Source organism: Pinus tabuliformis, chromosome J (assembly GCF_031772625.1).
Source record: "Pinus tabuliformis cultivar Carrire ecotype Pingquan chromosome J, CPIR1, whole genome shotgun sequence".
NCBI lineage: Eukaryota > Viridiplantae > Streptophyta > Pinopsida > Pinales > Pinaceae > Pinus > Pinus tabuliformis.
In genome coordinates, this window is record NC_142295.1 from 207,051,613 (window position 1) to 207,078,148 (window position 26,536).

Sequence of the window (26,536 nt, forward strand, 5' to 3'; positions counted from 1 at the left end):
TGGGTAGGATGTATGTTGGGGCATCCGCAAGAGAAGGTGAACCACTTATCCTGCTCATATGCCATAGGAGAAGGTGAACCACTCATCCTATGCACATATCATCAATCATAGGGGAAGGTTAACCACTCACCCTACACACGTGTCATCAATCGTAGGGAAAGGTGAACCACTCACCCTACGGTCGCTCATAACTCCAATAAGTACACCAAGACCCCAAGAGCTCCCAGAGCTCGATGTCCAACTCAAGCGGGACCCTCACAAGAGGGTCCTTCCACGACTCCAAGTCTCTCTCAGAAGGCCAAGAATTTGACCTTCCCAAGGGCTTCGTGGGAATGTCAGGAATTTGCTCCTCAATCTTGATGTGTTAGAGCCTTATTGCTCCCCGTTGTACCATATATCCCGAATAAAGTGGTACCTGATATCAATGTGTTTGGAGCAGTCATGGAATACGAGATTCTCTGAAAGGTGAATCCCACTCTGGTTATCGCAATAGATCATGGTGGTATCCAACACGTGCTCAAATAGCTCATTGAAGAGCTTCCTCAACCATATAGCTTCACAACAGACCATACTAGTTGTAATGTATTCAGCCTCAGCGGTAGTTAGAGCAACTGATTTTTGCTTCCTGGTCATCCAAGAAATCGAAGCAAACCCCAATTAGAAGGAACATTCAAACGTGCTCTTTCGATCCACCACACGGCCTGCCCAATCAGCATTAGAATATCCATGAAGCCTCAAATTCCCTGTAGTGTATCTCAGCCCATAGTTGATTGTGCCACGGAGATATCTCATGAGATTCTTAGCAGCAATCCAATGTATGTGATGAGGCTCAACCATAAATTGACTCAAAGTATTTATAGCGTACCATATGTCCGGACTGGAGTTTACCAAGAACATCAGGGCCCCCACATGTTGTCTATACTCGGAAGGGTTTGCCAATTTGGGCCCAGCAGTACTTTCACATAGCTTTTTGAAATTGAGTTCCATCGGATTAGAAACAGACTTGCAATCGACCATCCTACATCTCTCTAGCAACTTCACAATGTATTTTCCTTGAGAAAGGAAAATCTCGCCTGCCTTTTGCCAGACCTCCAAGCCAAGGAAGTAGTGCATCAGTCCTAGGTCCTTCATCTCGAACTCGGAAGTCAACTCTCCCTTGCATTGATAAATGAGAGAATCTACACCAATCAAAAAGAGATCATCAACATAAAGGACCAAAATCATAGGCATGTCCTTTTCAACCTTAAAGTATAGATTTGGATCAGCATAGCTCCTCGTAAATCCCAACTTCATAAGATAACGATCAATCCTCTCGTACCAATCCCTAGGGGCATGCTTCAACCTATAGGGGGCTTTCTTCAACCTGCATACATGTGTCCTTCGATATTGTACTTCAAACCCTTGAGGTTGCTCCAAGTAGACTTCCTCCTTAAGCGAGCCATGCAAGAAAGCAGTTTTGATGTCCATTTGATGTAGGCTCCATCCTTGATTGACAATGAGAGCAACAATAGATCGGATAGTGGTATATCGGTCTACTAGTGCAAATACCTCGTCATAGTCCACTCCTTCCTTTTGAGAGAAGCCATGAGCAACGAACCTGGACTTATATTTTTCAGCACTCCCAAGAGCTCCATGTTTGATTTTGTAAAGCCATTTAGAAGTGACCACAAACTTGTCCTTGGGTCTAGGCACCACATCCTAGACATCATTCTTCATGATCGATCCATATTCCTCATTAATCGCATCCTTCTAGACTTGGTGTTTTACAACTTCTTTGAACGTGCATGGTTCAACTTGAACGATAGTACTCATTGCATCCAAGTACCCTTGATACCTGTTCAACTACTTACTTTCAAGAAATGTCCCTCTTGCAGCAGTATGTCTTTCAACATCTTCAAGAGTATCTTTGAGCCATAGAGGTTGTTTCCTTGAGGTAGTGGGATCACCAAGAGGTGGATCAATAACATCCTCAGGGCTTCAACATCGGGCATAGGTTCATCCTGTTTTTTCAGCAACATCATCATCGTCCTTCCTCGGGATAGCGAGATCTCTAGCTTTCCCAAGGGAAGTGTCTTCATCAAAGGTGACATCACGACTTACTTCCACATCTCTTTGACCAGGCAGATAGATTTTATATGCCTTTGAAGTTTCATTGTAGCCGACGAATATTCCTTTCTTCCCAGAAGCTTCCAACTTAGTTAGGCACGTGACAATACATGGGACACCCAAATATTTTAAAATGAGAAACATCAGGTTTCTTACCAGTGAAGACTTCCTCAGCTGTCTTGAAATCCAAGGCTTGATGCAGGCTCCTATTTTGAACATATACGACAGTGTTGGGCAACTTCTCCCCATAAGAACTTTCATAGGCCTTGATCATGGAGCATGGCACGGGCGGCTTCCATGAGTATTCGATTCTTCCTTTCAGCAATGCCATTCTGCTCAGGAGTGTATGGGACAGTTGTCTCCCTCTTAATGGCAACCTCTTTGCAAAAGTCATTGAATTCATTTGATTCATATTTGGTTCCATTGTCAGTCCTCAATATCTTGATCTTCTTCCCTGTTTGATTTTCCACCAATGCTTTGAAAAAACAAAACCATTTGAACACTTCATCTTTCCTTTTCAAGAAATAGATCCATGTTTTGCGAGAGTAATCATCCACAAAGATTGCATAATATGAGTATCCTCCTAATGATGTTATGGGCAACATACCAAACAGGTCATAATAGACCAATTGAAGAATATCAGTTGTCTTGCTTTAACTAGAAGCGAATGGTCCCTTAGTGTGTTTCCCAGCTGCACAACCCTGACAAACACCTTCATGATTCATGTTGAACTCGGGCATACCTGTGACCATCTTCCTTACCCCAAGTAAGGCTTTGTAATGTAAGTGGGCAAATCTCCGGTGCCATAGCTCAAATTGAAGAGAAGTATCGCTTGCCAAAGCTCCCAAAGGACTTCCTCCAACTTGATAGAGACCATCAACCCTAAATCCAAGAGTAAATGCATCTTTAGGGTTTCTTTGCCAAATATGTACCTTTCCATCAATGAATGCTACCTTGAACTCTTTATCTTCCATCACAGAAATAAATACCAAGTTCTTCAAATCGGGCATATACAATACTTCTTGAAGATGAATTGTTTGACCTTGATTCAAGTGAAGAGTGACAGTACCTATCCCTTTCATGGGGTAGGTGGCATTATCTCCAAGTATGATCTTCAAATTAGTCTTCTTTTCAACCAAATTTGAGAGGGCCTCCTTGTACCCAGTGAAGTGCCTTGAGGCTCCACTATCAATCAACCAATGATCCAACGTATCCGGAGGAGACGCAGTAGATAAATTATAAATAAGATAAAACTCAACTTGCTTTTCTACAACATTACTTTCATCATACCTCGCATTTCTTGTCCTTTTAGGAGGTTGACCATTTCCATTTCGAGCAGCGAGAGCACTCCTCTTTCCTTTGTTGTTGAACTTGTTGTTCCTTTGATTGCCATTGCCTTTGAAATTGTTGTGGTTGTTGTTGTCATCATCCCTTGGAGTATTCTTCTTATGAAGACACTCTCTAGCATAGTGCCGAACCTGTTGCAATTGAGCACCTTCCTTTTCTTCATCCTTTGAATCCCTTCTTGGATCCTTGACCATGTCTTCTCAGACCAGCACCATTCTTCCTCTTTGCATGTGCAGAAAAAGCAGTAGGTTCATTTCCCTTTGAAGGCTTATCTCTCTCCATCATCCTGGTTTCCTCTTGAGTGCATCTAGCCAATAGCTCATCGAAGCCAGGTATCCTATCATTGTTGAGAATAGTGGTGACAAATACATCCCAAGGTCTTGAAAGACCTCAAAGAGCAATGAGAGTGAGCGCCCTGTTAAAAATAACTTCTCCAATAGATAGCAAGTCATTCTTGATTTGAGTTATTCTCGTGAAGTAGGATTGGATAGACTCCCCTTTACTCATTTCAATATCCTTCAACTTGTTTTTGAGAAAGAGGATTTGATTTGCATTGTTCACTTTGAACATCCCAACCATCTTATCATACATCTCCTTACATATTCCTAAATCGGAAATATAGGCAACCAAATGCTTTTGAATGGAGTCAATGATAATTTTCTTAGCTTTGACTTCACCTTTCTTATACTTCGTCTTAGCGACAGCCGGTGCATTTGAAGGAGGCTCCACCACTTTTCCCTGCACATAGCCCATTGCATCATTCTCTTCCAAAGTAAAGTCCAAAGTCATTTTCCATGCATGATAATCAAATTTGTCATTGAGCTTGTCCTCGGTCTTGAAGTAGGATGTAGAAGCCATGGAGACTTGTCCAATAGTCTTGTCTAACATCTCTCTTAGTGATTGCTTTTCTCTCTCTTACTTGGGCTTTGTCTTCACTTGGGCTCTGATACCATGTTAATTTTAGTTAACAATGGTATGTTCTATGCTTAGCACAATTACTTCAATGTCCCTTAAGTAGCCCAATGACAATTTCCAATTTAGATTTCCAATAGCAATTAACCATAAATCACATTGATAGTAACTATAGATAGAATGCCAGCAAGAGGACACTAGATTAGGCGAATGCCAGGGAAAAACCCAAGATGATGAAAACCTTTTCATCAATTCTTCTTATTATTATATCAAATGTTCAACAGAGAGAGTACAAAAGTCAAAATTGACTTGCCAAATCACAATTAAAACAGCCCTGTCAAATCTGCAATGAAATTCTGCCCTAACCAAAAAGTCAACATAGGTCAACACAGCAACAAATCATCCTCTATGCAGCTCAATCATACCCAGTCAAACTTGGCCTATTAAGGTGGTCAAAGTCAGCCCAAAATAGTCCTGAAAACAGCAGTCAAATTTTGTCAACTTTTGCAGTCAACTCTGTGGTCAAGCCTATGGTCAACCATGCGACTGGTCTGCAGTCAAAATCAGCAGAACGCCTTAGTTCCTATACCAATAAATGTGGTCTGCCAAAAACAAAATTTTGAACCAAAAATCGCAATGAAATGTGGTCAAAACACCCTTGGTCAACGTTGGTCAAACCTGCAACGGACTCTGAAATTTCAACCCTGTAATTCATCCTTCTACTACCACACGTGTGAGGAAAAGAGATGCCCAATAAGCTGTACGAACCAATCAAATGAGGAGAGAGAAGAATGTGTGTTGATATGATGCCAAATGAGGTTTGAGGTCTCTCATATTTATACAAGTCGTTGAGGGTGAAAAGACATGTCTTTTGGGCTTCATGAGACTACATCATGATGTGGCCGACCTTGACAATTTGCACGTGTGGGCATAAATTTAAAAACACATTTCTGCTTATCCAAATTTAATGATCCTTAGGTCAATTTTGGTCCTTTCAAAAAGAGGAATTCAATGCAATAGGCATCCCCATCAAATGAGCAACCCAAAGTGCAATTTGGCCCTAGTTGCCAATTTTAACACCTTCGATCTTGGAAAAATTCATTGGCCCTCTCAACTTACCTCAATTCTCATCCCACCTAAAAATAAATACTTGGCCTTGAGAATTAGTTTGCTCATTAGACTTTACTAATATGCCCTTCAAAAGAATTTTTGGATGCCATCGGTCCCTCACATAATGTTCGACCAAGCTGAATATTGAATTTTCCACCCACAATTATTATTGGCCTTTATAAAATAATTTGGCCTCAATTAATATATGAGCTTGTCCTCTGCAAATTGACAATATCGGTCCCCACACAGGTTATAAGTCTCATCCTTCTGAAGTGGAAGGAAAGAATAGTAATCGGTCTGGACTAGATCTAGAACTGCAAAATCGATCTGTAGCACTAAGATATTGTTCTCTGATCAAGAAAGAAATTGAGATAAATCCTTCGGCAAATTCGACTTTTGCGGCACATCAACTAGCAGTCTTGATTGAATTGGAGCCTCACCAAAATGTTCTACAACTAATGAAACATTGAATGTATTTCTCATGGCCCTTTTAATGATTCGGCTTGGATAAAAATTGCTCATGCTCCTTCAATAAATAACATTGGGTTTGAAATATTAACCTTGGCATTCACATAATTAAAGAGTTGACCCTTTTAATAATCACTTTTTACAACACTTTACCTTGCCAAAATTTGCTCACGCCTTTTTTTAATAATAATTTGGAACGTTGTTTTAATAATTTCAAAACAAAACATTGAGCAATTACGCCTTGAGAAAATTATGATCTTTTCTCTAAAATTTGTCGCATAAGTATTATGGCGACATTTGCACAGGTCATTTTGTTGATTGCTTATTTAAGATGCAACAATTTGGTAACTAGATAAATTAAAATGTTTCAGCAATGATATGGCTCCTCTGGCAAAGATATATAGTCTACAATAAAATTAGCTTCCAACAAACAGAATTTGGCACCTTCAAAATAAAACTCTTGAACTTCTTCCGAAGTTGATCTACAATAAAACTCTCAGGCTAGCAGGAAAACTATCTCTGATACCACTGTAATGTTCCAAATGCAAAAATTTGGAGATTTCTCGAAATTTAACTCAAAAATAATTCAGATAAAATTTCCATTCATAAACAGAAGATTGCCATGTAAAATTTAGCAACATATAACTACAAATAACTGTAACGACCAAAAGTCGTATACGCAACGGAAATATTTAAAATACTTCGAAGACAGAGACATCCATTGTAGGACAGTAATTGTAAATTGTATATTGTATAAAGAATTGATGTAGGATGATTACAAATGAGAATGAGGGTCATGTATATATAGCCAGGTAAGTACCCTTTCATGAACAGGCATGCCTGTAGAGACATGCCTCTGTGTTTAACTAATTATTATTTAATTACATTTATTATGATTATTATTTATTATCTATTTTTATTATTTTTATATAAACTATGTTCATAAACATTGCTTTACCCTTCAAAAATTTGTATCCTCAAAGCTTGTTGATGACAGGACTTGATCTTTTTCTGCTACGAATGTCTTCTCATCAAGGAAAAGTCATCTTTATCGATACAAGTTGATATGCTCCTTGGAGTGACATAAAATTTTCGCACAAAGGAAGGATCTAACCATTCTAAATTAATCTTTTGTGAAATTTTTTGATTACGGGGAATTTTTTTATTACTAGAAATTTGTGATGAATTGTTATCACTGGACTGGGTTGTGCGGACTTCAACATTATTCAGAATATAAGTTTGTTGTTTATGTTGGGAGCGATACGGATTCGTAGATTGATTGAGATGTTTGTTTTTGTGATTCGGATGTAGATAAAGAGTTCTTTTGATTTCCCTCACCATGTGTGTGGCTGGATTCTGATTTACTTCATGTTCCGGTGTCGTCGAGTTGGTTACAAAATTTTCACTTGGAATTTCCTTCTTCTCACTATCTGAGTGTGTTTTTTCTTTAATTGATGTGTCTTCTTCTTGAGTTGTGGTATTCACTGGATCAATGTTCATTCCATTTTCTTCTACTTCGACTGAAACGACTAGAGACTTCCATTTTCCATCAAGTGCTTCTTGAGCTCCTTCTTTATGGCCTTAACTTTCTTGACTTGTTCGAGTAGTTTTTCATTGTGTTCTTTGAGGCGCGAAATTTCTGTCTTTACTGGAGATGGCTTCTTCAAGCTCTTTCTACTTCTTCGGTATAGTTTTTTTATTATCTTGAAACATTAATTTTGAAATATCCTTAAAGTCTTCTAATGAAGATGTTATTGATTTTGATTTGCTTGTTATGTCTCGAAATCTGACCATCTTTCCCTTATAAGAAAACGCCAAAATTTGTTTCTCTATGTTTAACATGAATGTACCTAATTCCTTAAACCAAGGTTGACCGAGAATGATGTCAATGTTTCTATTATACATAGTTCCAACACGAAATTGAGATATGTACTCATAATGATCTACTGTCACTTGTAAATCACTAATTTCATACCCTTTTTGGCTACAAATATCTTTTCTTTCACCTATGCTTGGCTCTAGAATTAATAGCCGATTTGCCAAATTAATGTTGATGTAATTTTCCTCGTTGCTTGTGCTCATAGCGATATTAATTTATTTTCCTTGGAAACTTCCTTTTAATGTAATTAATCTATAATTCATAACTGAAAGACCTTTATAGGAAAATCGTCCTTCCTTCATTTTTTTTGAATTAGGATCCTTTTTTTGCTTGTCGATAATTTTTCATCAATGACACTGATATGTTCTTCCTTTCTTTTATTCAAATAAACGCCCTTCCCTTTTTTTAAGTATATATATATATATATATATATATATATATATATATACACTCCTTTCAATAAAAATCTTAAATGAACTTTTATATTTACTTCAATAATTCACCTTTTATAATTTGGATTAGAATTTTCCCTTTGTTCTTCTTACTTCTGTTTTTTTTCCTTTTGCAATTAAGTAATCTTCTATAAAACTTAAAGGTTCTTAAGTCAAAACTCCTTTTTTTTTCCAAACTGTAAACCTTAACCTTTTTATTCTTTACTCATGTCACTTTTCAAAATATACTAAATAACTTAATTTTTTTTCTTTTAATAATATAATACCTTTTTTTATAAGCTCCTTGGCATGTAATAAAGTTTCTCATATATATATATATATGAACTTTAATGGAATTTAATATTTCATATATTAAAACGTTTATTAAATACTCCTTTAACTTCTTATGGGTTTTACCTCTCCCCCAACTTGAATAAGTTATGGGTTAATTAATGAACTGATTGAATATTTTTGGCATTTGTTATGAAAGGTCACGGCAATACGTAGGGGTATTGGGAACGAACCCGCCAAGATAATCACCGTACAAATAACGAATGTCTGATGAGCGGCAACAGACACTGAATTTTTTTCAACGATTATTGTGTACGATATGGATAATCCCTGAAGGCTACAACAGAATTTTTGTTTTCTTGGGGCACCCAATCGATTTATACGCAGGGGAGTGGGTATGAATAGTAGACAATAGATGGTGGTCGTGGCTTCGAATTGCAAGGGTGGTGGCGCTAGAGACGGCGAATGCAACAAGGGTCTGTGTCGACTGAATTGGGGCAAATGCGGTGGCAAGACTCGGACGATGACGACAGGGAATATGCTACAGGAAACGAGATTTTTCGTGCCAAGGGAAGGTTGGGTGGTACGGTGGTGGTCGGAAGCCGGGTCAACAAGGAGCGGTGCAATATTCGGTTGGGGGCTGGCAGTGGAGGTTTTGGTAGCGTCGGGCTAAGGACAAGTCTGTGGTGTGAAACAAGTGCGGTTGTGACGCCGCTACAAGTGGTGTCTGTCAGGTGGACCGCGGGGTTGTGGCAGTGATCGTGCTTGTGGTGTGCAACAGTGTGACATCAGCTAGCGGCCAGCGGCTGTGCTGACGTGGGTGGTTGCATTGTGTTTGTTTTTTATTTTTTTATTTCAATATATATATATATATATATTAATGAATTCTATATTTCTTTTCTTTATTTTTTATAATTATATGGCCAAAGGCCTGGCAGTAAATCCGGTCGAATGGATAACCTCCAACTCTATTGTGAAATACTTGAATTACATGACAACAAGGCTGACGAGAGGTTCATGGCCAAAGGTATGGTGATCAGCCAACGTGGCTCTAATACTAATGTAACGACCAAAAACCGTATAGGCAGCGGAAATATTTAAAATACTTCAAAGACAGAGACATCCATTATAGGATAGTAATTGTATATTGTATATTGTATAAAGAATTGATGTAGGATGATTACAAATGAGAATGAGGGTCTTGTATATATAGTCAGGTAAGTACCCTTTCATGAACAAGCATGTCTGTAGAGACATGCCTCTGTGTTTAACTAATTCTTATTTAAGTATGTTCATAACAATAACAAGATAAGGAGCAGAAATAATCTTAGCTTTATTTATAATATATAAACTGGAGTTTTACATGTTGAAACAACTAATATCACTGAGATAGAACTGGCCTAAAAAATTTGCTCCAATGTTGTGTTGGCCCTCCAAAACTGAACTGAAATGCCACTGCTAAGCTCGCATGTGAATTCTGGATGAATTCACCAAGGGGAGATGGGTACTAGTGCAATCTCACTAAGTCACCCAAGGGTTTCCGCCCTAGGGCTACAAATGAAATAAAGAACCGGGTTCTCAAACCTCTCATACAAGATATCAAATCTAAGATGTCCTCTAATGGTCTCCTCTTGTCATAGATCTAATGGACCCGTCTAGAACCTCCTATTTTATTATTATTTTAATTATTGAGCACTTTTCCCTCTTTTTATTTCAATTAAAATATCTTTTTAATGTGGGAAAATGGTAAATTGGCCACCATGCCTCTTCAAGCCACTGAAAATCACTTCTACCCATCCCATCTTGTAGATCTTCTCATTCTAGTTCCAATGAGCTATTACACTAAGGTGACACCTTAAGCATAATTAATTGAGTTAGGCACAATAATAACCCTATTATACGGGAATTATCCAAATGCAATGGAAAGAGAAGCACGTTGTGCGAAATCAATCTTAATGATGGAATATGGTAAGTGAACTCCTTCAGACCCCATAAAACATATCCAAAAGCCACTGGGCCCGCTAATGAAGTAAACCTACACCTGTGACTTGTCTGCCTCCAACCCTGAAAGTCCATCCTAACCATGCTATAAGGAACACCAGAAAAGGGAACATCACAAACCAAGCTTCATCAAGAAGCTATCTATGTGAGCATACCAAGCTCTTGGAGCTTGCTTCAGACCATAGAGGGTTTTCTTCAGCCTACACACATGAGTTTTTGGATCATGTACTTCAAAGCCTTCTGGTTGCTCCACAAATACTTCTTCTTTAAGTAAGTCATGCAGAAAAACAATGTTCACATCCATTTGGTGAAGAAACCATCCTTAGCTAGTTGTTAGAGCTACAATAGATCAAATGGTGGTGTAACAGGCAACGGGTGCAAAATTTCATTATAGTCTATTCCCTCATTCTAAGAGAAACGTCTAGCCACAAATCTAGCTTTATATTTTTCAATACTACCATCAGCACCATGTTTAATTTTATACAACTATTTAGAAGATACAATAGATTTACCTTGGGGTCTTGGAACCACTACTTCCCATACATCATTATGAATGATGGATTCAGATTCTTCAACCATTGTGTCTTTCCACACTTGGGCCTTTACAGCTTCTTCAAAAGTGCACGGTTCAACTTGAATAATGTTGCTCATGGCTACAACATATCCTTAGAACCGACAAGGTTTCTTTCTTTCTCTGACAGTTCCTTTGGGGGTAGCATCCTTATCAACTTCTTGAAGAGTGTCACGAATCCATAAAGGTCTCCTTTTAGAAGGAGTATCACATGGAGGAGAATCCAAAGGATCCATGGGTTCCATGTGTTCATCAGCAAGATTAGTTTTAGCTACAGGATCTTCTTGTACTTCAAATACATCATCTTGACTATCAACATTAGTATGAGGAAGAGGGGTGTCTTTTACTTTTCCAAGAGTTGCATCTTCATCAAATGTTACATCCCTGCTAAATTCTATATTTCTTTGACCAAGTACATATATTCTGTAAGCTTTAGAATTCTCACAATAACCAACAAACGTACCTTTCTTACCTGAAGCTTCCAGCTTGTTCCTTTTCTCTTTTGGGACATGGAAGTAGACATGACAACCAAAGATCCTCAGGCGTCCAACTTCGGGCTTTTTGCCAGTGAAGACTTCTTTAGGAGTCTTGTTGTTTAGGGCACGGGGAGGAGACCTATTTTGGACATAGATAGTTGTGTTCGTAGCTTCTCCCCATAGAAACTTTAGCAATTTTTTATCATGCAGCATAGCTTTGACCACTTCCATGATAGTTCTATTCTTTCTCTCGGACACACCATTTTGCTCTGGGTTATGTGGTACAGTGGTCTCTTTTCTAATTCTAGCTACTTTGCAGAAGTCATTGAAATCATTGGAAGTGAACTCTCCTACATTGTTAGATCTGAAGATTTTGATATGCTTTCCACTTTGTTTTTCTACTAGAACTTCGTAATCTTTGAACATGTTAAAAGCTTGACTTTTATTTTTCAGAAAATAAATCCATGTTTTGTGAGAAAAATCATCCACAAAGATAATATAATACAAGTAACCACCAAGAGAATTTATAGGCATTTGCCCACATAAATCAAAAAGTACAAAATGCAATACCTTACGGGTTCTGCTTTTGCTTGAAGGGAATGGTCCCTTCATTTTCTTTCCGCTTGCGCACCCTTGGCAAATGCCATCATGATCAGATCTAATTTCCAGCATTCCGAGAACCATCTTTCTCACATGAGGTAATGCTTTGTAGTGCAAGTGAACAAACCTTCGGTGTCAAAGTTCACTTTGATGATTGATGTCATGGATTAGTGCAGGAATAGGTCTTCCATTGATTTTGAAGAGACCTTCACATCTAGATCCTAAAGCGAGGGTATCTCTCATGTTTGATCTTGATGGCCAAGTGAGAACTTTACCATTTATGAAAGCAACTTTCATTCCTTTATCTTCTAAAGTTGATATGGCCACAAGATTCTTCTTTAAACTAGGTACATATAAAACTTCTTGAAGAGTCAAAGTTTTACCTTGATCCAAATGGAAAGAAATGGAACCAAATCTCTATGGGATATGTAGAGTTTTCTCCAAGAATGATCTTCATATTTGTCTCTCTATCAACCAGATTAGAGAGTACTACTTTGTAACCAGTAAAGTGCATTGTAGCACCACTATCAACCAACTAGCTATCACAAGAATCTACAAGAGATGAATTATAAAGATCAGAAACAAGAAAGTACTATGATTGAGTCTCAGTTGCATTATTAGCATATCTTTGGTTCCTTGAGGAACGGTAGTTCCTCTGTAAGAAGAAAGAGCTTCTCTTCTTCTATAATCAAATTTGTTGGAACAATTATTGAAGTTGGATTTTGATGCTCTTTTGTTTTCTGAACAGTCATGAGCATAGTGGCCATGCATGCGACAATTGTAGCATTGGATTCTTATAAGTCTTTGGTTTATTGAGAGGAGTTGTTGGGAGCGGGCTTTGTCAAATAGTGAATTCCTCTTTTTCCTTTCTTATTCTTACCTTGTACAACAAAGGCAGTAGGCTCTCCCTCCTCATGCTTGAGAATTCTCCCTCTCGAAATTATTCTGGCTTCTTCTTAACTACACTTTCCCAGAAGCTCATCAAATGTAGGAAACTTATCAATGTTGTTGATGGTAGTAATAAAAGTCTCCCTAAAAGAAGGAATACCTTCAAGCATAATCAGCACAAGTTCTTTGTCAGGAACAGCGTTGCCAGAAGTTGACAATTAATCTTTGATTTTTGATATCCTCGTGAAGTATGCTTGAATGGTCTCTCCTCTATTCATTTTAATATCCTTGAGTTGATTCTTCAAGGCAAGAATTTGACTCAAGTTGTTCACTTGATACATTCCAATCAGCTTGTCATACATTTCTTTGGATTTCTTCAACTTGGCAACAAAAGTGATGAGGTGGTCTCCAAGAGAGTCAACGACAATCTTTCTAGTCTTGACTCCTCCTTTCTTGAATCTTGCTTTGACAGCAGCATTGGAATTTTCAATTGGTTTTGTTATCTCTCCCTCAACATACTCAAGAACATCATGTTCCTCAATAGTTATATCCAATTTGGCCTTCCTAGGGAAGAAGTTTGAAGCATCAACCAGCTTCTCTTCATTCTTAGAGTAAGAGGAAGACACCTTGATCTACTCAAACTTTAAGCAACAAATAGAGAGGGACAACAAAAGACATATTAGAAGAAAATGGACTGCAAAAAGAGTGGACAACACTGGATATTTCAAAAGAAAAATGAGTTGCAAGTAGAGTGAACAATAAGTAGAAAATGAGTTGTAACTAAAGTGGACATCAAGCAAAAAATGAGTTGTAACTGAAGTGGGCAACAAGCAAAAAATGAGTTGTAACTAAAGTGGACAACTAGCAAAAAATGAGTTGTAAATGGAGTGCACAACACTTGATATCTTAGCAGAAAATAGGTTGCAGAGAGAACGAACAACAAGAGATTTTCCAACAGAAAATGGGTTAGGGCAGCACTAGTCTTCTTCAGTTTGTCTTCACCAAAGCTTTGATACTATGTTAAAAATAAAATGTTCTATGTTGTTACAATAACTTAAATCTAGAACTTCTTCACGCTGCAATATAAGTTAAGTAATTGTAGATAAAACATAAACCATATGCACAATAGAATACAGCCAAGAACTCAAAGAGAAACAAAGAAGTTAGGTCAATAACCAGAGAAAAACCCAACCAGATTCTTCTTCTATTAGAAATCAATTGTTTAACAGAAATACAAAATACAATGAGAGAACAAAGAAGTTCACCCCAATCTGAAGAAGATATTTGATAGTAGTAGTTGATGCAAACACCGAATCACTTTCGCTCTCCAAGATCTGCTCTTGCTCTTCAAGACTCTCTCTCTCTCTCTCTCTCAATCTTCCTCTAGACTCTCCAACTCTCTCTTTCTCAAATTCGAATTCTCTTTTCAAAAGCACAAGTAAGTGTGTCAAGTGAGGATAAGAGGCACAAATGTATAGAAAGTGCAAGGAGTGTTGAAATTTGATGACTAAAAAAAAGTTTTCTGCAATCCCAACCTAGTTTCAATTTCAACTTATCACTCCCATTCAGTTAAATGCCCTTTTCCATAAACATACATTCAACATATAGAATTCTAGATATGAAATTTTCAGATTAAAACACAGCACTGTCAACACATGCTGAAAATAAATATGAACATAACCAAACCAGCAACACATAAAAATACACACATATTTTTGTTCAACTTAAACCCGGGAAAAACCCCTTCAATCATTTCCGGGGAAAACCTATTGGAGAGCTCTTCAAATTTATTTATTTTTCAAGTTCAGGAAAAATACATTTGCAGAGAAAACAAAACAGCAAAATACAACTTATCTCTTCAGCCCAAAACTCCTTGAAAATTGTGCCCACTTTGCCTTGATTTTCGTGCTCGCTTGAAGCTGAAAATATGTATTGTACTGATACGACTGTACGGACTGTACTGTGCATACTGTACGAATTTCCATACCAATGTACGCACTGTACAGATTATTTTTTCAAACAATAAAAATTCAAAAACTTCTCTCGAACGGCGTGCATCTCATAGCATTCAATGTTGTTCGTACTATACCTTCTGTTGTCTTCTATGCCTTGATTTCCATGCCCAGCTTTGCACAGAAATCACTCCTCCAACTCTCAATTTCCTTTCTCCAATTTGCTCATGAAGAATGAATACAGCCTCTCTTTTTTCCCCCTTTTGTTTCCCTAAATGACTTTTGGAAAACCCTAAGATCTAATGCTCAGATTCATTTAGATCAAGGGATGAGAATAAATGTGCATTTAATTCTCACTTTCTATTTTTTAACTCACCCATTAAATAAAGTACCCTCATTGTACTTTGTCTAAAGTCACTTTTCACTTTATAATTTAACATTGACTTTACCACTTATAAAGTCACTTTCACTTTATAAAGTCACACTTCGGAAAATAATTATTTTTGACACTTTTCCCTAGGTAGAGACTAACCCATGAGAAACCACTTGTCCAAGGTACATTAAAAATCAACACTCCCTCTTACCGAGGAAAGTCTTTCTCACCACACCCATTTTGTCCATGAAATGGACATGCTTCCCTCTTGGCAAGGACTTCGTGAGAACATCATCCACCTGCTCATCTATTGATATATACTCCAGCTTCATTGCCCCCTTCTGAACATAGTCCCTAATGAAATGATATCTGATGTCAATGTGTTTTGACCTGTCATGAAACACTGGATTCTCCGTGAGTTTAATGCAACTCGAATTATCACAGTGAATGAACGTTGGTCTCAACTCCTGATCAAATAGGCCATACAACAACTTGAGAAGCCAAATGGCCTCACAACTAGCCTGACTAGCAGCCATATACTCAACCTTAGAAGAGCTCAAAGCAACTGACTTTTGCTTTCGACTGAACCACGACACAACCGCCGAAACGAATCCGAAGCAACACCCTGAAGTGCTTTTCTTGTCAGAAGCACAACCTGCCCAATCTGAATCTATGTAACCTGCCAACCCCACTCTATCTCCCCGCCTATAGTCCAGACCATAATCAACAGTTCCCTGCACGTAGCGAAGAATGTGCTTTACAACTACCCAATGCACCTTCATGGGCTCAACCATGAATTAGCTAAGTGTGTTCACTGCAAAGCATATATCTAGCCTAGCGTTGACCAGATACATCAAGGCCCCAATAAGCTGCCTATACAATGCGGGATCCACCAAACTAGAATCTGAAGCATGAAGCATGAAGCTTCTTCCAGTTGGTGATCACAGGTGTAGACATGGGTCTACAGTCTGCAACGTGAAATCTACTCAACACATCCACAGCATACTGCCCCTACTTCAGAAAGATATGCCCCTCCTCCTAGCACACCTCAAGCCCCAAAAAGTAATGCATCAACCCAATGTCCTTCATCTCGAACTCCATAGCAAGATCCTCCTTGCAACCACTAATCGGTCTCTCTGCCCCAGTAATGAACAAGTCATCAACATACAACACAAGGATGAGAAGATCATCCCCTACAACAATGTAGTATAGGTTCGGATTTCATCACTCTTCGTGAAACCCATCTGCTGCAAGTATCAATCCTCGAATACCAAGCTCTCGGAGCATGCTTAAGTCCGTAGAGTGCTTGCCTCAACCGACATACACGGGTCTCCCGCCCAACTACCTCAAAGCCCTGTGGCTGTTCAACATACACCTCCTCCTTTATAACTACATTTAGAAATGTGGTCTTCCATCCATCTGATGGATCTGCCAACCCATTTCTGCAACAATAGAAATAAGGGACTAGATAGAAGTGTACCAAGCTACGGGAGCGAAGGTCTCATCATAGTCAACTCTCTCTATCTATGAGAACCCTCTAGCCATAAACCTCGCCTTGAACTTCTCAATGCTACCATCCGCAACATGCTTGATTTTGTAGAGCCACCTTGAAGTCACAACTGACTTGCCCTCAGGCCTAGGCACCACTTCCCAGACATTGTTCTTAATGATAGAGGCATATTCCTCCACCATAGCCTCTCTCCATACCTCTTGGCTGGCAGCCTCCTCATAGTTAGTAGGCTCAGAGTCAACAATGTTGGTAACCTTGGCTACATAACTACAAAACCGCTCAGGTGGCACACTCTCCCTGTTCACCCTCTTTGGAGGACCAACAGACTGTGCTTTCTTTAAGGTGTCTTGAAGCCACTTGGGCCTTCTCTTCCGTGAAGAAGCTTCCTCATAGGGAATCTCATCCTCTGCCCCCCAGTCTGGTGAACCTGAAGGTCTCCCAATTGACCTTGGTGTGCATGTACCAGCACCTGTCCTCGAAGAACCTATACTAGCACCTGTGCCTGTGTTAGCGGATGTGCCATGTGAACTCTGTACCAGTGAACTCCCTAAAGAAGTGCTCGGTGAACTCGCCACTGGTGCCCCAGATGTCACAAACACTGAAGTACTTCCTGTACCAATCGATCCAAAACCCTAAGGTCTTGCTCCCTGTACCTGACCTCTCTGCTGAGAAGTCTCTGACTCTCTCTCATCATACTCCCGTGATCTCCAATAGACCCTCTCCTCCTCGAACTTCACATCCCTCCTAATCACCAATCTCTATTTAGAAGGAATAAAGATCTGATAGGCCTTCCAAGTCTCGCTGTAACCCATAAAGATACCCTTCTCTGCCATGAGTTCCAGCTTCATCCTCTGCTCCTTGGGGATATAAGAATATGTGAGACATCCAAAGATATAAAGATGTGCCACATGAGACTTCTCTCCAGTGAAACCCTCCTCTGGAGTCATATTCTCCAATACTCTGTGAGGACTCTTGTTCTGAAGATAAACAGCAGCATTGCAGGCCTTAGCCCACAAAAACAAAGGCAACCCCTAGTCATGAATCATCACTCTAGCAGCCCCAACAGTAGCTCTATTCTTCCTTTCAGACACCCCATTCCGCTGGGGATTGTAAGGAACCGTGAACTCTCTCCTAATTCCCTCATGTGCACAGAAGTCAAAAAACCCACCATCAATGTACTCACCACCATTGTCTAACCTCAAGACCCGAATCTTCCTACCTGTCTTCTTTTCCACAAGAACTTTGAACTCTTTAAAGCGACTGAAGACCTCACCCTTGGTCTTCAGGAAATATATCCAAGTCCTCCTGGAGTAGTCATCAATGAATATAATATAATACTCATAACCAACCAAAGACACATGAGGCATACGACCACTAACATCAGTATGAATCAAGCCTAGTATACCTGTAGATCTGTTGTCGCTCGCTGGGAATGGTAACTTGGGGTACTTGCTCAAAACCCACCCTCTGCAAACCTCATAATGCTCAACACTGAAATCAGGAATTCCAGTAGTGATCTCCCTCAGTACTCTCAAAGCTCCATGATGCATATGCGCCATCCTCCGGTGCCATAACTCGCACAAGTCTCTACTGTTGGTGGTACTAGTGTGAGTGCTACCAGATGTGCTACTCACCAATGCTCTTATCGACTGAAAACTGAACCTATATAGTTTCCCAGAGTGGACTCCAATCACTTTGGCCGAAGTGATGGAAGCTCCCCTAGGATGCATCAATACCTGCCCTCTTGAGAAAGTGACGTCAAACCCCTTCTCCTCCATAGCAAACACTGAAATCAAGTTCTTCTTCATCCCGGAACATACAAAACATCCATGATCTTCAAAGGAGGCAAAGTCACAGTCTCCACACCAAGAGATCTCACAGTGCAGTCATCTCCTAGTACAATCTCAATATCAAGTGCCCTCTCTGCAAACTTTGAAAAGAACTCCCGTACACCTATCATATGGCGGGAAGCACCGTTGTCTATGTACCACACATCAAATGATGTACTCCTACTAGATGTAGAAGTAATAAATGCAAAGTCCTAGTCAAATTGTGATGCAAACTGTTCCACCTCTGCTGAAGCTGCAGTACCCTTCTTCCCCTTGTTCTTCCTCTCAGGACACGTAGCAGCATAGTGTCCCATCTTTTGACATGCCCAACATTTGACTTTGGACATATCCATATCTTTCTTCTTCTTCTTCTTCTCCTTTCCCTTAGCCCCATTTGATGAGCACCCTTTCTTGGCATTCCTTATGTTCTTCCCCCTGGTTGTCAAGGCTACATCCTCCTCATCTGCTATCTTCACCCCAACACTATCAATCTTCTGTATCACATGCTGCACACGATCATCCCAGAATCTGTCCCAATTGGGAAGATTCTCCCTAGAGGTAACAACATCTCCAAAGACCTCCCAAGACTTAGGAAATCCCGCTACAACTATCTTGACTAACTCTATGGGTGCAACTGCCTCACCAATAGTAATCAAATCATCATGTACCCGTTTGACCCTGCCAAGATAATGAACTACACTTTCATCCTTTTTCAGCATGATGTTCTTCAATTGTTCTTTGAGTACCATCTTCCTGCTCTCATTGGTACTCTGATAGAGAGTCGTTAGAGTTGTCCACATCTGATATGCATATGTGTTTCCTCTCACTTGAAGAACCACATGATCCTTCAGACTTTCCATCAAAATCCTTTTTGCCTTTGCATTATTTTTTGTGAATTTAGCAAGTTCATCTGCAATAGTAGGAGGTACAACCAATTGCCGCACTATGTCCCAAACTACTGCCTCCTCAAACACTGTCTGAATTTTGCCCTTCCAAACGGCATAGTTGGAATATCCCATCCAGTCTGTCCTCTATCCTTAAGAACATGGCCATGATTGTTGTCCAAAATTTACAAAACCAAGAAAATGGAGAAATGAACTTTCCGGCACACCTTGTCGTCCGTAAATTTCTTGTAGTGTGAAATTTCACCTCGCTGTCCCAAAATATCAATTTGCTGTCCAAAAAATCAATTTGTTGTCCAAACCATTTTTGTTGTCCCAAATTATTGTCTGTTGTTCAAATTGCAAATTTCAGACTATCGCTCTGATACTATGTTGAATTTTGATGACTAAAAAAATTTCCTACAATCCCAACCCGATTTTAATTTCACCTTATCACTCCCATTCAATTAAATGCCCTTTCCCATAAATATACATTCAACATATAGAATTCTGGAAATAAATTTTTCAAATTAAAACACATGGGACTGTCAACACATGCTAAAAATAAATATGGATATAACCAAACCAGCAACACACAAAAAAATACAGAGATTTTTGGTCAACTTAGACCCAGGCAAAACCCCTTCAATCTTCTCCGGGGAAAACCTATTAGAGAGCTCTTCAAATTTATTTATCTTTCAAGTTCAAAAAAAATACATTTGCAGACAAAACAAAACAGCAAAATACAACTTATCTCTTCAGCCCAAAACTCCTTGAAAACCGTGCCCACTTTGCCTCTACTTTTGTGCCCATTTGAAGTTGAAAATATGTATTGTACGGATACGACTATACAGACTGTATGGATTTCCATACCATTGTCCGGATCTATTTTTTTCAAAAAAAAAAACAAAAACTTCTCTCGAACGGCGTGCAACTCACAACATTCAATGATGTTTGTACTAAACTTTATGTTGTCTTCTATGCCTTGATTTCCATGCCCATCTTTGCCCAGAAATCACTCCTTCAGCGTGTTGCAACAAATTTCTCCTTCATAACTTTTCTCCAGCTCTCAGCCTCCTTTCTCCAATCTGCTCATAAAGAATGAATACAGTCTCTCTTTTCTTTTCCCCCTTTTGTTTATCTAAATGACTTTTGGGAAACCCTAAGATCTAATGGCTCAGATTCATTTGGATCAAGGGATGAGAATAAATGTGCATTTAATTCTCACTTTCTATTTTTTAATTCACCCATTAAATAATGTACCCACATTGTACTTTATGTCTAAAGTCACTTTTCACTTTATAATTTAACATTGACTTTACCACTTTCACTTTATAAAGTCACATTTAGGAAAAAATTATTTTGGACACTTTTCCTTAGGTAGAAACTAACCCATGGGAAACCACTTGTCCAAAGTACATTAAAAATCCACAAGGAACTCGAATGAATGAGGGAGTAACTCCTATGCCTTGAGGAAGAGTTACACATGCCAAAATAGGAGTGTAACTTATGGCATAAAGGAGAGGAGTGTAACTTATGCATTTGGGAGAGAAGTGTAGCTTATGCCATTAAGGAGAGAAGTGTAACTTATGCATTAAAGAGGTGTAAGAGGAATCTTTTTATGATGAGTCATTAAAGTGTGTAAGAGAGTGTAAGAGGTGCATAAGAGCATTAAAGAGAGAGAGGAATGAATCCATTAAGAGAGAAAGAGTAACATATGTATTAATTGAGGAGAGTTACATATGACATGATTGAGTCCCATGATTGAAAGACTTGAATTTCTTTTTAATAATAATATGATAATATCATAAAGAGAATAATAGTAAAATAATAATAATATTGATGATTAAGTTAAAAATTAAACAATTGAGATTGATTAAGCACAAGTTAAGTGATTTTTCATCAAATATATATGATTATGAATTGATGGCAGGTGATTTACTATTTTTGGAAAGTTGTGGTTTCAAAGATAAACATGACTTTATATTTTTAGAAAGTCACTGTAGAAAGGTCAGAAATGAAATTTTGTTCAAGGAAATTAATCCCATAACTGTCAATTTTCAACATCCCATACTGAGAACATATGCCCCTAATATTAGCTGTATGTAATACTCTTAAGTATGTTTACATGAAATGTAATAATCGCATCATCTGCACAATCAAGTAGCAACAACAAACCAGTAAAAAACTAAATTTATACTCCTGCCCTTGCCAACTAATCTCTTGACTCAATGCCACATTTTCATGTCTGCAGCAGCCAACTAACAAAAATGAATAGGCATTTTTTAACAAAACATTTTACTGTGGCTGACCTTTTCAACAGTGAAAGAACTGAGATCTGTTAATATGCTATAACATACAAAAAGATCAAAGAAAACAGCAGACTTCAAATAAAAACCTAAGACATTTAAAAACTGAAACATACCAGTCTTCTCCATGGGTTCTGCAATACATCTGATCAATCCACTTCTTTTGCAAATGAGAGATGTCTTTGCTGAGTTAATCACAGGACTGTCAAACAAGACATAGAAGAATTTAGGTAAATTTCAGTGTCAATGGCACATTGGCATGTTATCATTGTTGAGTTCAAGTATTTAAACTTTAGCAGCCAGTCTAGTGTAACACACCAAACTGTCAGATACACATTGGATAATTTGAAAAATGTATCATCAACAACCAGCTGAAAGATCTCTAAGAGGTCCCCACAAAAAACAAAAAGAACCCAGGAAAATTTTTAGGACAAATTAGCTTGCTAGTTTTAACACATCCATGTTGGAGATGACAGGACAGGTAATACACAAGATCTGTCGGTAAATCATTTGAGCAACTATGAATTGCTACCAAAAGACACAAGTTCTGTGGGTAAATCACTTGAGCAACCATCAGCTACCAAAGGCAAAACAATGTAATCTGATAAAAACTGTACACCCTACCAGGCATATTAACTTATGATTAGATAAACATTGTGGGATCCACACAAAAAAAACACTGGTGGAACAAAGATGTCTCAGCACTCAAAGTGTGAGGGTTCTTTGATCTGGAGGGAGATCAGAAATTCCTTCAACGTTATTCAGAATAGAATTTCCTGGCATCCAGGAGATGGTAAGAGCATCCAACTGTCAGAGGGTAGGCTAGATCAGAAATTCCTTTCTTATGATTCAGAAGAGAAATTCCTAGCATCCAGAAATATTATCCAACTGTGGAAGGACAGAATTCTTGCTCAGACAGCCCTCCAAGAGGAAGAATATTTTTAAGTCGTAGAAAGTACTCGAGGAAACCATACATGTTGTATATGACTTTATTATCCTGTTAAATATCACAGACAAGTATCCACACAGCACGTCCGCAGAAGGGGTGGGGACTCTTTAATCTGGAGAAAAATTACTTCAGCATTGTTAGAATAGAATGTAATGGCATCCAGGAGATGAAAAGAGTATCAAATTACCAGAGGAAAGAGTAGATCAGAAATTCCTCTATTATTTTTCAGAAGAGAAACTCCTAGCATACAGGAGACAAAAAGAATATCTCACTATGGGAGGATAAAATTCTCTCTGAACCAGCTATTCAAGAAGGATGATATTCTAAAATCATTGAAATTGTTTAAGAACACCAAGCATGGTATATCTGGCTGTTTCTTCTCTCTCTCTCTCTCTCTCACACACACACACACACACGGCCTCAAAAATCCATGCCCAAAACTCAAGCAAATTTAGGGTTTATTTCAGTCTTTAAAAGCACAATTTGGCCCAGGAATTACTCATCGTTCATGCAACGGAGGCAGATACAGTGTGGATGTTAACTTATCTTTGAGTATCTTGTTGTTTGATGCAAGATAATTCATGCACTGCATCATATTTTCTATTTTTTGTTGCATTGCAATGTTCTCAAATGAACAAAGTGCATTTGCTGAAGAAAGATCCAGCAAAAGAATGATAGACAACTGAAATCCATATAGGACAGTAAGATAGATGATGATTACAATGACCTACATGACAGTATATATACACATGGATGGCTTATGAGGTTGATGGGTCATGTCCTTAGTTAACATGTGTCTCTTCATTTACCACCCACTTATTATTATTTATTTATTTTTTAGGTTTATAACATTGGTTTACATTTTAGAAATGCTTTGACCTCAAACCATAAAACAGTTATGCCTTCATTGCAGCTAGTAATGCCTTCCCATGATTCTTCTTTCTGGTGTTGATGATGATTGAGGACAGGAGACGATATGCTCTTCCATGTGTTGAGCAAAATTGTCATATCATGTGAGGGTCTAACCACCATATTTCGATCCTTTGCGGAACAATGCCCTTATAGGATTCCCAAGATGAACTTTTATTATGAGACTCAACTGTACTGGCATCAACATTCTTCAAAATCAGGTCAATTATTTTTGTTCAAAGCAATGTTGATATACTGATTGGTTAAAATATTGGCTCTTGTGATTATGATGTTGATAAGGCATCATTGTTACATGATTTTTCTTATCATATCAGTAGTGTTTATGTAATAACCCAGGGAGATTTTGCCCTAGGGTTTACTAGGGTTTCCAACAAATTCTTCTTTTATTTCAAATAGAGACCAAGAAATTCAAATAATGTCATCTTCGAGAAAGCAGTATCGTTTCTCCACAACACAATAAACATTCAAAATACTATAACAAATTCCACAGTGCAGTATGATCCAAGTTCAATAATCCAGTGAATCTGAGTTCACCATAACTTAAACTACTTCTATAATTGGACTAAAAATTGAGTTCACCTAATCTAATACGCAGTCCTGGAAATTCCTTCTGCAAATACCGACCAGAGAGGATATCAACTCCCTTGGACTAATAATCATACCCATTCCTGACTTCGGCACCCTTAAGGAATTCGTCCAAACCAGCTTCTGTGCCTCCACAACTTCTTCAAGGAATTTCGGTCCATTATAGTCCTTGGATAGACTCTTGCATTGCCTCAAATGAGCAATAGAGTTCTGTATAGGATACAAGAGTTCTCCGAAATTTAGGTCTGCCCATGTAATGCACCCCAGAAACCCTCCGCACTTGTCTCAGAACAAAGTGATTCCAGGTGACTCGGATCTGCTCCAGGCTAGGCCAGTATTCTGATTGCCCTCAGAACAGAAAAAAAAAATTTGCTCCAAGGGTGGACATCTAGCTTCAGGGAGTACTTCGACCTATCTTAGATCAATTTGTTGCAAACCTTCAGGTTCAGAACTTCGACTTGTTCAGACAATTCGCTTTTGCTATACCTCATCACGAACTCGCACGCCGCAGCCTTCAATCATAGAAAAACCCTCATCCAAATCTCAAAAAGGTGACAACCGATCTCAGAAGATTAAGAGGTTCATTCTTGTTTATCTCAGACAGACTCACAAATCCTCCAGACTTTGGACGGCTTGCCTCAAAATTTCCAAATAGAAGGTTTCGCTCGAATCTGGTTTTCAATTCCAGCCTCAAAGAGATGATCTTCAGCTCCCGTAGAGTCTCGACCTGCCTCAAAGCATCTTTCCTTCTCAGATTCTTCCCATAATACTTCGTTGCTCCCTTAGATAGTTAAATCTCTGTGCCAAAACAAAAGAAAATGACTAGGTAGTGTGGGATCACCTCCACCAAAACTAGTCCAAGAAAAATGAGTTTAAACCCTCAGGGTCAAACAAAAGAAAGACAAATAATCCAATCCAATAATGCCTCAAATGAATCCAACCCCTTTGTATTTATAGATTTCCTTGAAGGGATTTTTCTCCTTAATTAATTTAGTGAAATTCAAATGAAACCCCAACTTTGACATGTTTGCCCCAGCGACACCAAACTTGCCCAAACAATGGGTATTTTGAGGTTTTCTCCTTTATCGAGGACTATAGCCTACTTCATCCCTTGGGACAATTAATCTCTCAGGGACATTACAGTCCCCCCTTCCCGACATTGCTTGTCCCCAAGCAATGACAAATCTGGGTGCTACAACTTTTTCTCATCAACCCTTGAACATAAAAAATTGCCTTCAAACTTCACAGTTACCATTCTGAACATATCAGCACTGCGAAATGCCATTTCGTTCATTACAGGTTGCATTCTACTACTACCTGCACCCAATTTTTCATTAGTTACTTGAAAGTAGTGGCCCTTATAATGCTTCAAATTCTGCACTCCCATGAGGCACAAACTTCATTAGTTCCCATCCGCAAAATTGGTGCTGCCAATATACAATCCAATCAATTTTTTCATCAGAGATTTCAGCAATGTGCAGGCTATAATTTTCTCCCTGTTCTGTAGCAGTCAAATGACCCATTATGTCTTCAGTTAGGCTTCCACCTTGCCCCACAATTTTCCAAAAAAATCCTCCAACAGAATTTCCATGAGGTTTCTGCCTAACCATCTCCCAAAGTGGTCCAGGATGCAAAAAAAGAAAAAAGCATCCATTATCTTCAGGCCCATGCATCATATTCTGCATTCTGTCCTCAAGCTTGTTGGCATATAAACTATGCTTTGCACCAAGATAGACTTCCTTTGGTTCAAAATCGTGCCTGATAAAAATATCAGAGTTTTGTTTGACCCCACCTATTCAACAGCAGGCCAACTAGCATATGAAATATTGGTGTTGGTTGGATATTGTGTCCGCTAGCCAGTTGGTCTTGTGTTCCTTTCGTGCCTTCTTGTTGCAATCAAATTCTCATTGTCTAAGCAATCCTTGTCCTGAGGGTGAGACTTTATTGTAACTTGAGTTGGTTTGTTGTTTGTAGCCCTAGTCCCCGATTCTTTTGTCCTTCTCTTCTATAGTCAACGATGTATTTTATTTGCATTCATTATTCAATTACAAATTACATTCGTTGGATTATAGTGAATCATCATGTACATAATATCGAACTGAGAATCAAAATTGGGTTATTAGAATTTTCTTCATTCA

General features: G+C 38.6%; 1 protein-coding gene across 1 annotated transcript in view; it reads right to left on the minus strand.

The window, feature by feature from the left end:
- The window catches only part of LOC149226410 (putative LL-diaminopimelate aminotransferase, chloroplastic), a 310,774-nt gene that overhangs the window by 248,225 nt on the left and 36,013 nt on the right, over positions 1 to 26,536 (minus strand). Inside the window, 1 exon segment of the mRNA XM_089377483.1 lies at positions 22,051 to 22,136. Within this exon segment, the coding sequence (XP_089233609.1) occupies positions 22,051 to 22,136 (86 nt within the window).